This window comes from Myotis nattereri (genome assembly GCF_964212035.1).
Source record: "Myotis nattereri genome assembly, chromosome: 1".
In the NCBI taxonomy this organism is placed as follows: Eukaryota; Metazoa; Chordata; class Mammalia; order Chiroptera; family Vespertilionidae; genus Myotis; species Myotis nattereri.
The window spans coordinates 110,344,642-110,362,304 of record NC_138075.1 but is presented as its reverse complement, the minus strand read 5'-3'; the positions used below and the strand labels follow the sequence as shown (position 1 = coordinate 110,362,304).

General features: G+C 46.9%; 1 protein-coding gene across 3 annotated transcripts in view; it reads right to left on the bottom strand.

The window, feature by feature from the left end:
- The window catches only part of EDC3 (enhancer of mRNA decapping 3), a 121,807-nt gene that overhangs the window by 2,473 nt on the left and 101,671 nt on the right, over positions 1 to 17,663 (bottom strand). For all 3 annotated transcript variants that reach the window (XM_081084789.1, XM_081084790.1, XM_081084788.1), the window contains 2 exons: positions 9,882 to 10,035; positions 5,836 to 6,053 (listed from right to left, as the gene is read on the bottom strand). In XM_081084789.1, the coding sequence (XP_080940915.1) occupies positions 5,836 to 6,053; positions 9,882 to 10,035 (372 nt within the window). The remainder of the gene's footprint in view (positions 1 to 5,835; positions 6,054 to 9,881; positions 10,036 to 17,663) is intronic.

Below are 17,663 nucleotides of genomic sequence, written 5' to 3'. Positions count from 1 at the left end.
GGAACTGTATTTAAAGGGCCAGAAGGTTGAGAACCACTGCTCTAAGCAGAGAACCTAGGTTGGGAGTAGAATCCAGGTGGCCCTTCAAGTGTCTTGTTCAGACACTACTTCAATGCCTCTCCATAGGCCAACCTTCTAAGGCTGGGCCAGGCCTGAGGTCTGGGAAGTTCCAAGGCTTGGAGGGATGGATGCTAGAGACCAACAGCATGTCAGCAAGATGGACCGCTCTCCTCATGGAACTCACAGGCTGAAGCACAGTCCTGCTGGGTGTGCAGACCTTCTCACAGCATAATCTGACTAACTTCCTGGGAATATTATGAGCTCTAGGAAGGTGGGGTCTACTGCCAAGTCAGCACTCACAGGGAGGCCCTGACTGCCATTTGCTGACTGGCCCTAGAAATGAACAGGCAAGCGCATGCTCACTTACTCTACTCTGGGCTGGCCTACTCACCCTGCTCGAGCCACCTGATCTAGCTGGTCTCTTCACTAGTCTCATGGAAATGGGTCTTCCTTGCAGCCCAACTTAAGAATGGGGAGGGAACCTATCACTTCTCCCAGGCATTTACAAAGGCTTCTCTTCTATAACCAGGCCTCTGGGACAGTATACTAGTAAGAACAGATGTTTTAGTAAGCATGTAACTCTTGACCAAGGTAAGAGGTTAAACTGCAAATAGCAGAAATCAGACCAAACTCAAGGGTTGGCATCCTCAGGCTTGCACAATTGGGACAGCGGTTCTCAACCTGTGGGTTGCGAACAATGAAAATACATCCTGCATATCAGATATTTACATTACGATTTATAACAGTGAAATTACAGTTATGCAGTAGCAATGAAAATAATTTTATGGTTGGGGGTCACCAGAACATGAGGAACTGTATTAAAGGGTCGTGGCATTAGGAAGGTTGAGAACCACTGCGTTAGGGCAACCAGAGAAAGAACTGCCTGAAATGGGCATCATGTTACAGATTATAAGAAGGGGAACTCATACCAAGCCCCCTTCCCAGCTCTCAGCCTAAAGTAATGACTTTTTACAAAGAGACCTTTGGCTTCCTTACTTAGGACAGGGCACCATAGGTCTGAGTGCCCATAGGCCTGAAAGTTAAGAAACTGGCTCAAGCTCTGGCCCCAACTCGCCATCTGATCCCTGGCAAAGCCCTTTCTGTGGGCCACATTTGTTCTCTCCACTTTTCCCACTTAAACTCACTCTGATAAGATTTTACCCCCCGCTACTCCACTTGAAACTGCTCTTCCACACTGCTAAATCCAGTGGTCAATTCTCATTCTTTAGACAACCTAGAATATACTCACCTCTGTTCACTTGTATTTCAGGTACCAGACTCTCCTAGTTTCCCTTCTCCTTCACTGATCACTCCTTCTCTGGTCTCTGATTCCTTGACTTGTAAACAAAGAAAATAGTCTAACAACTTCTCTATCTACTCTCCCTTCCTAGGAGATACCTTATCCAGACTCATAATGGCTTTAAATACCACATACACACTTATAACTCCAGAGTTGATCCCTTCACTAAACTCCAGACTCTTATTTACATATATAAATTTCCACCTGTTTATCTAGCGGCACCTCTGAGCTTCTGCTCTTTCCCCAAAAACCTCGTCCCTCAAGTCTTCCTATTTCAGTGATGGCACCTCCATCCTTACAGTTACTTAGGCTGAAGACCTTGGAGTCACTCATTTAAAAAAAACAAAACTCTTCATTGTTGAGAGTATTACAGATGTTCCCCTTTCCCTCCCCATCGTCCGCCTCCAACATGATCCAGTCACACCCCAGGCCCTCACCACCCTATTTATCGTGTGTGTCCAATATGAATTCTTTGGTTAATCTCTTCCTCCCCTCTCCCCTTAGAGATTCATCAGTGTGTTCCATGTTTCCATGCCTCTGGTTCCATTTTATTCACTAGTTTATTTTGTTCATTGGATTCCTTGTTCATTTGTTCTGAGTTTTAGATTCAATTACTGATATATGTTTGTTGCCATTTTATTGTTTGTTTTTAATCCTTTTTTTTTCTTCTTCTTCTTCAAGACCCTTTAACATTTCATGTAATGCTGGTTTGGTGGTGATGAACTCCTTTAGCTTTTTCTTGTCTGTGAAGCTCTTTATCTTTATCTGACCCTCAATTCTAAATGAAAGCTTTGCTGGGTAATCTTGGTTGTAGGTCCTTGCTATTCATTACCTTGAGTATTTCTTGCCACTCCCTTCTGGTCTGCAAAGTTTCTGTTGAAAAATCAGCTGACAGTCGTATGGGTGCTCCCTTGTAGGTAAGTGACTGCTTTTCTCTTGCTGCTTTTAAGATTCTTTGTCTTTAACCCTTGGCATTTTAATTATGACTAGAGGCCCAGTGCACGAAATTCATGCACGGAGGGGGTGGGGTTCCCTCAGCCCAGCCTGCACCTACTCCAATCGGGGACCTCTCGGGGGAAGTCCAACCGCTGGTTTAGGCCCGATATGTGGGATCAGGCCTAAACCAGCAGTTGGACACCCCTCTCACAAATTGGGACCACTGGCTCCTAACCACTCACCTGCCTGCCTGCCTGATTGCCCCCGCAACTGTTCTCCCCTGCCGGCCTGATCTCACCCCCAACTGACCTCCCCTGCCAGCCTGGTTGCCCCCAACTGCCCTCCCCTGCTGTCCTGATCTCACCCCCAACTGCCCTCCCCTGCAGGCCTGACCTCGCCCCCTACTACCCTCCTCTGCCTGCCAATTTGGTTCTGATTGGTCAGTTTTTATGCCAGTCAGCATCAAAAGCTCTGCCTCCTAGGCAGCCACTGGCTCCTCACAGTTGACCCAGATGTGTTTCTGATTGGTCAGTTTCTATGCCAGTCAGTGTCAAAAGCTCCGCCTCCTAGGCAGCCATTGGCTCCTCACAGTTGACCCAGATTTGGTTCTGATTGGTCAGTTTCTATGCCAATCAGCATCTCTGGGCCTATCAACGGGGCCTGATCAGAAAGGCCAGGCTAATCAGCAGCCCTGGTGGAGGCCTGGAGAGAAATGGAGGCGGGGCTGTTGGCCAGGCTGGGAGAGAAAGAGAGGCAAGTTCTGATCAATAGCTGCCACAGAGGCTACGGGTCAGACCCTGCCTCTTTCTCTGCAGGCCTCTCTCTGGGCCTGATCCACAGCTCCCTAGGCCAGTGGTCGGCAAACTGCGGCTTGTGAGCCACATGCAGCTCTTTGGCCCCTTGAGTGTGGCCATGAAGTTTCAATCGCACTGTACATGTGCGCCCGCATGTGGTATTTTGTGGAAGAGCCACACTCAAGGGGCTGTAGTTTGCCGACCACTGCCCTAGGCAGTCAGTGCTGGGTCGGGGTGCCTGCAGCGGCCCCAGTCTGGGTTGCCATGGCAACCCAGCACTGACTTCTGGTCTGGTCAAGCCTTTGGTCGTAATGGTTGTTAGGACCCTGGCTCTTTATTATATAGATGTGTCTCGGTGTGGGCCCCTTTGGGTTCCTCTTGTTTGGAACTCTCTCAGCTTCCTGGATATGTAAGTCTATTTCTTTCTCCAGGTAGGGGAAGTTTTCTGTCATTATTTCTTCAAATAGGTTTTCAATATCTTGCTCTCTTTTTCTCTGGCACCCCCATAATTCAAATGTTGGGACACTTGAAGTTGTCCCAGAGGCTCCTTACACTATCTTCATATTTTAGGATTCTTTTTTCTTTTTGCTCTTCTGATTGTTTATGCTTCCTCATATTCCAAATCATTGATTTGATTCTCAAAATCATCTACTGATGAAGCCCTGTAAATTATTCTTGATTTCTGACTGGACTTTTTTTGTCTTTGACATTCTCATTAAGATCCTTGAATGTCTCACTAAGTTCCCCGAAGCTCTTTGAGTCCCCTGAAGATCTCACTAGGATCCTTGAGTAACCTTATAACCATGGTTTTGAACTCTGTATCTAGTAGTTTGTTTGCTTCCATTTCTTTCATTTGTAACATGTTTTTCTCCGAATTTTGGCAGCTTCTATATGTTTGTTTCTATGTATTAGGTAGAGCTGCTACGTTTCCTGGAATTGGTAGTGTGGCCTTGTGTAGTAGGAATCCTGTAGAGCCCAGTGGCTCAGCCTCCCCAGTCACCTGAGCTGGGCATTCTAGGTGTGCCCCTGGGTGGCTGTGTGCACAGTCTTGTTGTAGTTGAGCCTTGATTGCTATTGGCGTCACTGGGAGGAAATGACCTCCAGGCCAATCGGCCGTAAGGACCAGCTGCAACTACAGTGGGAGAGCTGCTGTGCAGGAAACACCCCTATGGAGCAGGACTTGCTTCAGTGGGGCTTTGGTGCTCACTGAGTCTGCTCCTTGAGTATGTCTCTTGTGGATGTGTAGAGTTGTAATCTGATATGGTCTGAAGCTGTCCACCAGGTGCACTGACTCTAGGGCCTCCAGAGAAGTGAAAAGTCAGCCTCTACCCTGGGCCACCCAGCAGGAGCTACAGAGAGATCTACAGATGGCTGGTATTTTGTATTGGGCTAGGAAGTGCGCAGGCGAGACCCAGCTGTGAAGCAAGACAGGCTGCTGCTAGTGCCAGGCCTGGAGCCAATGACTGAGAGGTATGGGGCACACCGAGACCAGCTGTTGCTTATTTTAGAAAAGTCTGAAGCCTGAGCCAGGACAACCCATTCATATGGAAAAGCCACTGCAAACAGTTTGGGTGAGGCTGGGTTGCAGGGAATGGGTGGGATGAACAATATGGGCCAGGTTGATGGAGACTCAGATATGGTGATGCCTTTGGCACTGTGGTGGGGAGGTAGGTCTCAGCAAAGGAACAATGGCCTCTGCCAGCACTTCTGTCTGGAAGAAACCTGCCACACAATTTAGTTCCTCCCCGTATGTCCCTGGATTCTTTCAAGCTGCTGCCCCAGCACTGGAGCTCAAGAGGGAATGAGTCTAAGTTTGTGCACCAGCCCTTTAAGAGGAACTGCCTGGGATTCCAGCAGCCTCCGTGTCACTCAGCCACAATTCCTGCTGGTTTTTACAGCCTGAAGTTATAGAGACTTCTCTTCCCAGGACTGGTATCCTGGGCGGAGTGGTCTGGTGTGGGGCTGGGACCCCTTGCTCCACACGGGAGGGCCTCTGTGGCCAACATATCCCTCCTGGTTAAAAACATGCCACACCTGGGTGTTGGACTACACTATTCCATGCCTTCACCCCTCCTACCAATCTCAATGTACTTTCTTTAATTCCCTGGTTGTAGGACCTCCATTCAGCCAGATTTCAGGTGATTCTGAATGACAGTTGTTCTGTGATTTAGTTAATTTTGATGTGGACCCTGAGCTGGATTATACCTTTCTTCTATTTATTCCTCCAGTGACTTTCTATCTCACCCTAGTAAAAGTTCAAACCCCTACAGTGATCCATCCATAGGCTCTTGTCGACCTGACGTGGAAATATCTACGTCTGTTACTCCTTACCCAACACTCTCTTCTCTGCTTTATTTATTTCCAAAATACTACAAAAAATGTTACTTATTCATCTGTCCTAACCAGAATGTTAAGCTCCATGGAAGCATGGATTTAAGAAAAACAAAACACAAGAACTATTGCCTTATCCCTACTGTCAGGAACAGTGCCTGCTCCATTAATATTTTTGAAATGAACAAATGGGTCAACAGCTCTCTATCTGAGTTTGGGACAAGGAGGGTGAAGGGATGGGAAGTAGGCAAGTCAACACCAAAGTAGTTCCCATTTGTACTATGACTCCTTACAACAGGCAGAGCAGCCTATACACATGGTGTTTTTCCACTTGTCGCCACTGGGCAGTACAACCAGACCATCAAACTACTGAGGAGGGAGGCAGCCTCAGCTCAGCCTTGTGCAAGTGCTCACCTTTGAGACTAGACACTTGTTGGCCTTGGGTCTTGCTGAAGAGAGACAACTCATTGGTGATGGACTCGAGCATCTTGACAAAGTTGGGCAGGAAGAGGATCACCTGGACATCATGGTTGGCTAGGTGCCTTCCACAGCTGATACCCTGAGCCCCCTTCACATGCGGCCCACATAGCAAAGCTACTGTAGGCCTCTGGTGAACATTTTTGGGATTCAACCTGGAACAGAAGTAAAGACGCATTCTCAATTGCAGACCTGGCAATCCCTTGCACCCTAAACCAAGCGAGTACCTTGGCACCTGTTGCTCTCAGAGTTCCTGATGCTCCCAGGTTGCAGAGGTCTACAGCATGTTCCATATCCCAGTGTCAGTCACTTCATCTGCTGGATCTTCTCACTAGGTAGTTCATCCAGATCTTGTTCCATAGAACACTGTTTTCTTACCAAGAACATTTACTGTTCTCACAGTGTGAACCTATTAGGTCCAAAATCTGCTTAACCTCAGCAGCCTTCTTTACTTTTCTTCCCCAACATGCCTGCCCCACTGCAGTAAGTCTGGTCTCATCATTCTCTCCTGCACTCGTAAAGCTCTTTCTTGATTCTGCTCAAACTGTGTTCCCTGCCCAGAAAGCCTACCTTTTCTTTGAGATCCAGCTCAAGGCTCACCTTTTCCAGGATTACTCTGGCTCAGCTTCTAAGAAACTCACAGTAAGCACCAGACGGATAGTTCTAAATCGGTTACCAGTCCACGTTCTCTCTACTGAGCTTCCAGTAAGCATTAATAAGGGCAACTTTGTAGATACTAATAGGACCAACTTCATAGGATGCTATGTGGATCAGTTCTGAGAACAGAGCCCAACACACAAAAAGTGCTCCTAGATGTTGGCACTATCATAGTACTGGTCATAGAGGAGGCAGCAAGCTAGGGGCTTTCTAGCCTCCTAGGCTGGCAATTGACTTGGACACCCCCTTCCTGATGACATCACTTTCAGTTTCCTCTCAGGTCTCAGAGAAGCCACAGGTAAGGTTGGAGGATTAGCCCTGGAGCTGTGCCCAACCCAAAGGCAGTACAGTCTGCCCCCAGGGCAGGAAGGTAGGGGGAATGTACAGAAACAGGCTTAGGTCCCTGCATGGGGTGGAGCAGTGACAGTTACTTACTGGTCTCCCAAAGGGAGGAAGTTGACAGTGCTGTCAAACCAAAGAGGAAATCCCTACCCTCCAAATAAATTTGGGGGAATATCATTCATTTCTTCTACTATATTTGCATCTTCAGACAGACACTGCATAGTTCTGGCATATGACTCACCTATGTCTTTTTCCTAAATGGACTCTCCCTCTCACAGAGGCATCCCCCATCAGAGGACTCAAAGCAGACCATGGTACCAACACACACAATAGTAGGGAGCAGAGCACAGGCACTGGAAACAGATCTATCTATATTGGACACCTGGCTCCATGTATGAGCAGGGTCACATGGGCAAGTCTTTTGGCTCTAGCTCTCTGAGCCTTAGCTAGCTCATCTTAGAACTCTAGACTACTACTTACCTTTGAGGTGAAGTTATGAGTATCCAATTCACTGCTGTTGTGAAAGCACAGTGAAAAAGTCGTTCTAGCCGGTTTGGCTCAGTGGATAGAGTATCGGCCCATGGACTGAAGGGTCCCAGGTTCAATTTTGGTCAAGGGCACGTACCTCAGTTGTAGGCTCCATCCTGGCCTTGGTTGGGTACGTGCAGGAGACAACCAATCGATGTGTCTCCCTCACATCAATGTTTCTCTGTCTCTCCCCCACCCCCTTCTACTCTCTCTAAAAATCAATGGAAAAATATCCTTGGGTGAGGATTAACAACAATAACAACAACGAAAAATACATGGTCCTTGACATACATGAAAATGCTTACTAAGTGGTAATCTTTCTCAAAGGAAAACCAGCAAATGCTGCAAAGGACAGGAGACAGTCCTTCTGAGAGTTCAGATAGGCACAAGGACAGCCAGCTCCAAGAAGCTGGCTTGAGAGTATAACTACTATTTCTGGGAAGCCACTTAATGGCCTCAAATATTCCTAGGAAGAACTTATTCCAGGAGCTGCCCCAATGGCCACTTTGGGGAAGGTGTGGCAGTCACGAGAACCAAGGGCCTGGTACTCCATCAGAGGGTAGCTTGCACTATTTCCTTCCTTGGGGACAGGTGTGTGTGTGTGTGTGTGTGTGTGTGTGTGTGTGTGTGTGTAGGTGGGGGTGAGGAACAGGGTCTCTTGCCTCTTTGTTGCACAGGAGAGGCCAGAAATCCAACACGATAGAGAAGCAAGCCTAAATCAAGGACAAGGACACACCTATAGGACAAGGTGAGTGGAAGAGCAATCACGTCCAAATTGGTTCATTTTAGACACCTTTCTCCCACAAGGTTGCCACTGTCCTCTTTATTGAGGACACAAATCCAGCAGACACTTCTCAACTCTAATTTTGCTTGATATCTCAGCAGTACCAATGTTGACCATTCCTTTATTCTTCAAACACGATTTCTTGGGTTCTGAAGCACTATCCTCTTAGTTTCCTTAACTCTCTTTCAGCCATTTTGGAAGGCTCCTCACCTAACTATGCCTTTGGTGCTGATGTTTCCCAGAATTCCACCCTAAGCCCATCCTTTATACTCTCCTTATAGGACCTCCTCTATTCTATACCATTTATGAGCTGATGACCTCCAGATCTCTATCTTTTGCTCAGGCTGTCTTTTAAACCACAGATCCAGACTGCTAATAGTCTGTTTGGCTATTTCACAGCCCTCTCAAACCTAACCTATCCAAAACAAGATCCACCATCTCCTCCAAACTTGCTCTTCTCACACTCCCTATCACAGTGAATGTTATCAACATCCAACAAGATATCCATGTTGGAAAGCTTAAAGTTCAGTGACTACAGACTCTCCACTTTCCATCACCTCCCACATCCATTCAATGGCCCTGCCCTGTCGATTTTATCTGGAAAAAAAAAAAAATCCTCCACCTATCTCCCCTTCTCTGATCTCTACTTCCCTGGTTGAGGCCGCTATCATTTAGCCCCTGGCTCCGTTTTCTGTTACAGTTTGCTAACTGGTCTCAATGTCTCCAGTCTTGCCTCCACTTAATCTACTCAGCCAAAGTCATCTTTGTAAAACCCAAGACTATTCATGTCACATCCCTACTAAAATTCCTTCAGCAGCTCCCTACTGCTCAGTCGCACCAAGCCCTATTTTCCAGCCATACTTAATGACTTACAGCTCCCCTCACCTTTCATGGTCTCTCAATTCTCTCTGCTGTTGGCACATGCTACTCCATAGATCTAGACAACTTTTCTCCCTCCCTGCTGTCCCTGTTAAATAGCCCTTCCTCTGCAGGGCTCAGCTTGGATGCCCTGCTCTAGGAAGGGTGATTGGCTTCTTCCTGGAGTAGGAAAAAAGGTGGCTTGCTGGAGAATCTTCTTTTTCCTCTACCACAGCATAGTACTTTTTGGAGGCCCCATTAAGCTACTAGAGGGCAGAAGCAGTGTTTTCTCCTTCTCTGTATCCCTAGTCCTAGCACAAGGCTAGTACATTGTATCAGTAAATGCCCACAAATAAAATTAAGCACTGCTCCTGATACATAAACCAAAATGATAGGTGCAAAGATAACAAATTCCAGCTCTCTCACCCAACTGTCAGGGTGGTTTTGGAAGTTCTCAGGTATGAAACTCAGGATTGATTTGTACCCCAGCCCCTTTGAATGACAAGTGCCAAAGGCTGGATCTCTGAAGGTTCTTAGAAGGCAGGCCTCTGGTAGTCAGCATCATTCTCAAAGCCACCTCTTATCAGGAAAGAAAGTCAAAGTGTGGCTTGCTGGGAGAAAAATGAGGACTCACAAGAGCGGGATTAGAGAAACAAACAAAAACCTCCAGCATTCAGGAAAGTTACTTCATAAAGGCATTCCTATTAGACAAGCAGCAACTATCTATGAATGCCTCTTGTGTGAGGCTCTGTGGTGGGGCCCAAGAGAGCAGCATCAACCCACACTCATCCCCCGCCAATCTAGAGGCATTTACCTGTTGGGTCCTCCAAGTAGAGTCAGTGCCATCTGACTGGCGCACACGCCTGTCATCTCCAGTCTCCGCTCCAGAGTTAACCCATGCTTTTCAGCCACAGACAACAGCTTTTTATGTAGCTCATAGGAAACACTTGGGACAACCAAGCCAGAGTCTGCAGTTCAAAAGGAGGTGTGGAGAGAAAAGGGCAGTGATTACAGGAAATCAGGTTCACAAATGCGTGTCCTCAATCCAGAATTTTGTGAAAGCCAGGACTTTTAGACTGACCTTCCCTGACCCACCTGCCTCATCTGAGACTGAGACATGCTATGCAGCCCCAGAGGCTCAGGCAGTAGATGGGAAACTGAGAAACAGCTTGTTCAGGTTACCACAGAGCAGGGTTTGTGAAGCTTTGACCAAAAAGACCAAATCCAGTAAGATATATTAGGTACTACCAAGAAAAGGCCAGCATAGAGTACGTAATAGCAACCTATGAACCACATTAGAAGAGAACATGCTTGTCCCAAAGTGGGAGAAAAGCTGTCCTGGCAGTGAGGTTTTTCTTACAAGCAAACCCCTTATCCTTCCCCAGAAGGGGAACAAACATGACCTAACCCTCCTGATCCTCTGGTCACATTATTCAATTTCAAGGCAGGATGACTTGTTCACCCCATCTACTCCCCACTTCTTCCTTGTCCTCTCTTCCACTTACCCTCCTCTTTGTAAAAAATTTCAATTAGCAACTTGTTTTCTCAAAGAATTTGTCATTTTCTGCCTATATTGGTTGAATGTGACCCAATAATCATACCGCAGGGAAAGCGTATATGGAAAATAACCTAGTGCTTGCTTTAGACTACTCAGAGGAATCTTGAACATTTTATTCACCCTAAATAAAGAGAACTCTACAACGGTTAGAGGGACTCACAGTCACTGGAAGTAGTTGGTTTTAAAAGGCCAAAGTCTGCAGCAGCTGATACTCTTTTTTTAAAAATATTTTTTATTGATTTTTTACAGAGAGGAAGGGAGAGGGAGAGAGAGTTAGAAACATCGATGAGAGAAAAACATCAATCAGCTGCCTCCTGCACACTCCCCACTGGGGATGTGCCCGCAACCAAGGTACATGCCCTTGACTGGAATCGAACCTGGGACCCTTGAGTCCGCAGGCCGATGCTCTCTCCACTGAGCCAAACCGGTTAGGGCAGCAGCCGATACTCTTGAAGTCTATCTGTAATAATAAGAGTAATATGCTAATTAGACCAGACAGCCAGACGACATTCCAGATGTCCTTCCAGACGACCTTCCAGACGAAGCCAGGGCTGTGAGGGCTGAGCCCCTTGAATGAATTTTGTGCATCAGGCCTCTAGTCTATCTATACTAATAATAGATGAATATGCAAATTGTCTGGGACACTGTCACAGTAACAGTAATGACCAAACAGCAGGCTGCATGGGGCAACCAGGCTGGCAGGGGCTTAGTGGGGGACGACCAAATGACTGAATAGCAGGCTGCGTGGGGCAACCAGGCCGGCAGGGGGGGCAGTAAGGGACAACCAGGCTGGTGGGGGGGGAGGGGGGAAGTTAGGAGCAACCAGGTCAGAAGAGGGGGGCAGTTGGGGACAAATAGGCTGGCCGGGGGAGGGGGGGCACTAAGAGGTGACCAGGCCAGCGGGGAGGGGGGGGCAGTTAGGGGCAACCAGGACGGCAGGCAGAGGCAATTAGGGGTGATCAGGCTGGCAGGGGGGGCAGTTAGGGGCAATCAGGCAGGCAGGCAGGTGAGCAGTTAGGAGCCAGCGGTCCAGGATTGTGAGAGGGATGTCTGACTGCCAGTTTAGGCCTGATCCTCAGGATCCAAGGGGTCCCGGATTGGAGAGGGTGCAGGCTAGGCTGAGGGGACCCCACCCCTCACACAAATTTTGTGCACCGGGCTTCTAGCGCCTACACTAATAAAAGACAAACACGCAAATTGACCGTACCTTCACTACGCCTTAAGCCACGCCCACCAGCCAATTAGAGTGACTATATGCAAATTAACCCAACCAAGATGGTGGCCGGCAGCCAAGAGCTGGAGCAAGCAGGAGGCTTGGCTGCCCCAATGATGGAGGAAGCCAAGCTTCCCGCCTGCTGTGGCCCGCCTCTGAGCTCCACTCAAAGCAACAAAGTTTCAATGATAGCAGAAAAATAAACCCCAGATACCTGCTTTCAGCCGGCCGTGGCCACGGAGCTGGAGTGAGCAGGAGGCTGGGTTGCCCCTGGTGATGGAGGAAGCCAAGCTTCCCTCCCGCCTGCCCAGGCCAGCTCTGAGCTCCTCTCAAGGCTACAAAGTTTCAATTATAGAAGGTAAATAAATCCCAGAATAAAAAAAAGAAGAAAAGAAAAAAAGGAGAGGCTGGGAGCTTCCGTCGCCTGGGGGGCTTGGCCAGCCTGAAAACGGCCCTCAGCCCCTCACCCAGGCTGGCCAAGAACCCCAGTGGGGACCCCCAACCTGAAGTGGGTGTGACCAACCTGCAAACAGCCATCAGCCCCTCACCCAGGCTGGCCAGGCACCCCAGTGGGGACCCCCACCCTAAAGGGGGTGTGACCAGCTGCAAACAGTCATCAGCCCCTCACCCAGGCCGGCCAGGCACCCCAGTGGGGACCCCCACCCTGAAGTGGGTGTGACTAGCCTGCAAACAGCCATCAGCCCCTCATCCAGGCTGGCCAGGCACCCCAGTGGGAACCCCACCTGGATCCGGGACATCCTTCAGGGCAAACCAGTCAGCCCCCACCCATGCACCAGGCCTCTATCCTATATAATAAAAGGGTAATATGCAAACTGACCCTAACAGCAGAGTGATTGGGAATCACTGGTCACTATGACACACACTGACCACCAGGGGGCAGACGCTCAATGCAGGAGATGCCCCCTGGTGGTCAGTGTGCTCCCACAGGGGGAGCTCTGTTCAGCCAAAAGCCAGGCTGATGGCTACCAGTACAGCAGTGGTGGTGGGAGCCTCTCCCGCCTCCTCAGCAGTGATAAGGATGTTCGACTGCAATTAGGCCTGCTCCCGGCTGGCAAGTGGACATCCTCCGAGGGCTCCTGGGCTGCCAGAGGGATGTCTGACGGCCAGCTTAGGCCCAATCCCCCCCTGGGGAGCGGGCCTAAGCCAGCAGGTGGTCATTCCCCGAGGGGTCCCTGACTGCGAGAGGGCACAGGCCGGGCTGAGGGACCCTCCCAAGTGCACCAATTTTTGTGCACCAGGCCTCTAGTATATATATAAAAGGCTAATATGCTAAGTGTTCCTCCCACCATCTGACTGGCTGCTATGATGTGCACTGACAACCAGGGGGCAGACGCTCAACAAAGGAGCTGCTGTGATGTGCACTTGCCATTTACAGAGAAACAGCATGAACCTGGCGTCGACAAAGCAACACTCGGCTTCCCCCAAATGGGACACAGGCCCCGCCACCACCCTGGAGCAACAGACCACCAAATCACTGCCGATGCTGCCAAGACCCATGGCGCAAAATGCGGCCCACAGCCCAGCCCAGCCCGGAAATAGTGGCTGTGAGTGCTGGGTAATTACGTCATGTAGCAACGCTCAACTTCCTCTCCCTAGCAGCAGGCCATCTATATATATAAAAGCCTAATATGCGAATTGTCCCTCCAACCGTTCGACCATTCGCTATGATGAAAACTGACCACCAGGGGGCAGATGATCTAACCAGTAGGTTAGCTTGCTGCTGGAGTCTGGCAGATCGGGACTGGGCGAGACGAGCCAGACATGCCCTGGAAACCTCCCACAGTCCCCTCCTGACTGGCCAGGCCCGATCAGAATGGGGCGAGACAGGCTGGACACGCCCTGGAGCCCTCCGGCAGTGCCTCCCTGCCAGTGGGGACCCTGGGCCTGGCCTATGTGGCCTCTCACAATCCGGGACCCCTTGGGGGATGTCGAAGTGCCAGTTTCAGCCTGATTCCCGCAGGCTCCTAGTTTAACAATAAAGGGCACTACAAACCTGGTGCCCACAAAGCAACCACCCCGGAGCGACAGCCCACTAAATCACAGCCAACGCTGCTGAGGCCCCATGGTGGAAAATGCGGCCCACATCCCAGCCCAGCCCAGCAATAGTGGCTGTGGGCACCAGGTAATGATGTCATATAGCAACGCCCAGCTTCCTCTCCTTAGCAACTAGCCTCCTTGCAGTTTCTTCAGCCCAGGAACCCGACTAGCTTTATAGCCAGGTGGAAACATTTCACACTTTAACCAAATGTCTGTGAAGTGTTTTCCCATGCTTTATCTCATTTGATCCTCCCAGAAGTCCTGGAATAGGTAGATAGGAGACTCGGTGGAATCCTATTTTCTTTTCATTAGCCAGAAAACGGAGATTTAGAAAGCTTAGAAACTTGACCTGACTGTAAAGAAGTAAGAAATGGTGGACCTTGAAAAGGACTTCAGGTTTTCTCACTGCGCAAAATATAGTCAAACACTGCTGCAGTTAAATATTTTACCCTTTGTTCTCCCTGCGTGATCTACAATAAATATCTGGTTCGTGTTGATATTTACTGCTATGTTGCTGACAATTAACTGAAAGAGAAGTTGGGGTGCTTCACTGGGCTGGAAAAAGTTTAGCTAAATCAGAAAGCAGGTCTAATTAAGCAAGTTTATTTTATATATATAAATGGCCAAATTAACTTGTGCATGCATGATACATATAAAGCCCTCGCTGGCGCCAATCGCACACGTGTGTTTCGATCTGTCATTGTTGATTGTGAATTTGGTTGACACTTCTATTAATAGAGAAAGGGTGAATAGCGATATTAAAATATTTCTAATTAATTTCCTTCCAATGTATTATATGCATCAGTATCAACAAAGATGTGCCATTTCAGGGCCCAGAAAACCAGGACACAAAAGAAATAGCAAATTCAAAGACTTCACTGCATAGATCTTTCAGAAAAACAAAAAATCAACAAGGAAACAGTGACTCTAAATGACACACTGGATCAGATGGATTTAACTGACATTTACAGAACATTTCACCCCAAAGATGCAGAATATACATTCTTCTCAAGTGCACATGGGTCATTCTCAAAGACAGACCACATGCTAGGACACAAGCTAAGTCTCTAGAGATTCAAGAAGACTGAAATCATATCAAGCACCTTCGTGAATCACAATGGCCTGAAATTAGAAATCAACTACAGTAAAAACACTCAAAAACATTCAAACACATGGAGATAAAATAGCATGTTATTAAACAATGAATGGGCTACCAGTGAGTTCAAGCTTCCTGTAAACAAGTGAAAATGAACACACAACAACCCCAAATCTATGGGTCACAGTGAAAGCAGTCCCGAGAGGGAAGTTCAGAGCACTACAAGCTTACCTCAAAAACCAGGAAAAATTATTAATAAATTATTTAACCCTAACTTAAAGAATTAGAAAGGGAACAACAAGAAAATCTCTCAGTAAGTAGAAGGACGGAAAGAATAAAGACCAGAGCAGAAATAAATGACATAGAGCCTAAAAACAAAACAAAACAAACAAACAAACAAACAAAAGATCAATGAAACCAAGAGCTGGTTCTTTGAAAAGATAAACAAGATTGAGGAAGGTCCAAAATAAATAAAATCAGAAATAAAAGTGGTAAAGTAACAACTGACACCACAGAAATACAAAGGATTGTAAGAAAATACTATGAATAACTATATGCCAACCAGCTGGATGATGTGGATGAAATAGACAAATTCCTAAAAAAATACAATCTTCCAAAAGTGAATCAGGAAGAATCCAAAAACCTGAATAGGCCAATAACAACTGAGGAAATAGAAGCAATAATCAAAAAAACTCCCAGCAGCACCAGCTGGTTTGGTTCAGTGGATAGCGTCAGCCTGTGTACTGAAGGGTCCTGGGTTTGATTCCAATCAAGGGCACATGCCTGAGTTATGGGCACGATCCCCAGTGGGGGGCATGCAGGAGGCAGCTGATCAATGATTCTCTCTCATCATTGGTGTTGTGTCTCTCCCTCCCTCTCTCTCAAATCAATAAAATATATTTTAAAAAACACATGCATAATTGCCGAAACCGGTTTGGCTCAGTGGATAGAGCGTCGGCCTGCGGACTGAAAGGTCTCGGGTTTGATCCCGGTCAAGGGCATGTACCTGGGTTGCGGGCACATCCCCAGGAGATGTGCAGGAGGCAGGTGAATCGATGTTTCTCTCTCATCGATGTTTCTAACTCTCTATCTCTCTCCCTTCCTCTCTGTAAAAAAATCAATAAAATATATTAAAAAACAAAAACAAAAACAAAAAAACACATGCATAATTAAACAAACAACAATAACAACAACAAAAAACAACAAAAACCTCCCAGCAAACAAAAGCCCTGTACAGATGTTTTCACAGGCCCATTTTACCGAACATTCAAAGAAAACTAACACCTATACTTCTCAAACTATTCAAAAAAATCCAAGAGGAAGAAACACTTTTAAGCTCTTTTCATGAGGTCAATGTTATCCTAATTCCAAAACCAGATAAAGACACTATAAAGAAAGAGAATTATAGGCCAATATCCCTGATAAACATAGATGCTAAAATCCTCAACAAAATATTACCAAATCGAAACCAGCAATCTATATAATAAAAACCCAGTGGTCTTAAAGACATAACGACCAAAGAGCGGTCACCAGGAGGTGCATTGATGGGTCCCACAGCATGGGTGGGACTTGACGCTGGGTCCTGCAGCGGTGGCGGGACTTGACACTGGATCCTGCGGCACACCGGGTCTGAGTCTCATGCGATTTCGCACGCTGGGCCTTTAGTATATTAAAAAGATCATACACATGACCAAGTAGAATTTATTCCAGGAATGCAAGGCTGGTTCAATAGTCACAAATCAATAAATGTGATACATCACATAAACAAAGTGAAAGACAAAACTCACATGATCATATCAATAGATGCAGAAAAAGCATTCGACAAAATCCAACACCCATTTTTGACACCCACTCTCAGCAAAGTGGGAATAGAGGGAGCACACCACAACATAATAAAGGCCATATATAACGAACCTACAGCAAACATTATACTGAATAGGCAAAAACTATAAGCATTTCCCCTAAGAAGAGGAAGAAGATATAGATGACTGCTTTCACCACTCTTATTCAACATAGTTCTGGAAGTCCTGGCCATAGCGATTAGATAAGAAGAAGAAATAAAAGGCATCCAAATTGGAAAGGAGGAAGTAAAACTCTCATTATTTATAGAAGACACATCAATGTTAAAGATGCCACCAAAATCTACTAGATTTAATAAATTAATTCAGTAATGTAGCAAGATACAAAATTAACACCCAGATATCGATGGCATTTTTATATAGCAATAATGAACTCTCAGAAAGAGAAACTATAAAAACAATCCCATTTACCATTGTAACAAAAAACAAAAACAAAAAAGATACTTAGGAATAAACTTAACCAAGGAGGTAAAAGTCTTGTACTCGGAAAACTACAGAATGTTGTAAAAAGAGACAGAAGAGATATAAACAAGTGGAAGCATATACCATGCTCATGGATTGGTAGAATTAATATAATTAAAATGTCCACACTAACCCAAAGCAACCTATAGATTTAATGCAATCCCTATTAAAATACCAACAGGCCCTAACCGGTTTGGCTCAATGGATAGAGCGTCAGCCTGCGAACTGAACGGTCCCGGGTTCGATTCCAGCCAAGTATATATGTACCTTGGCTGTGGGCACATCCCCAGTAGGGGGTGTGCAGGAGGCAGCTGATCGATGATTCTCTCTCATCGATGTTTCTAACTCTC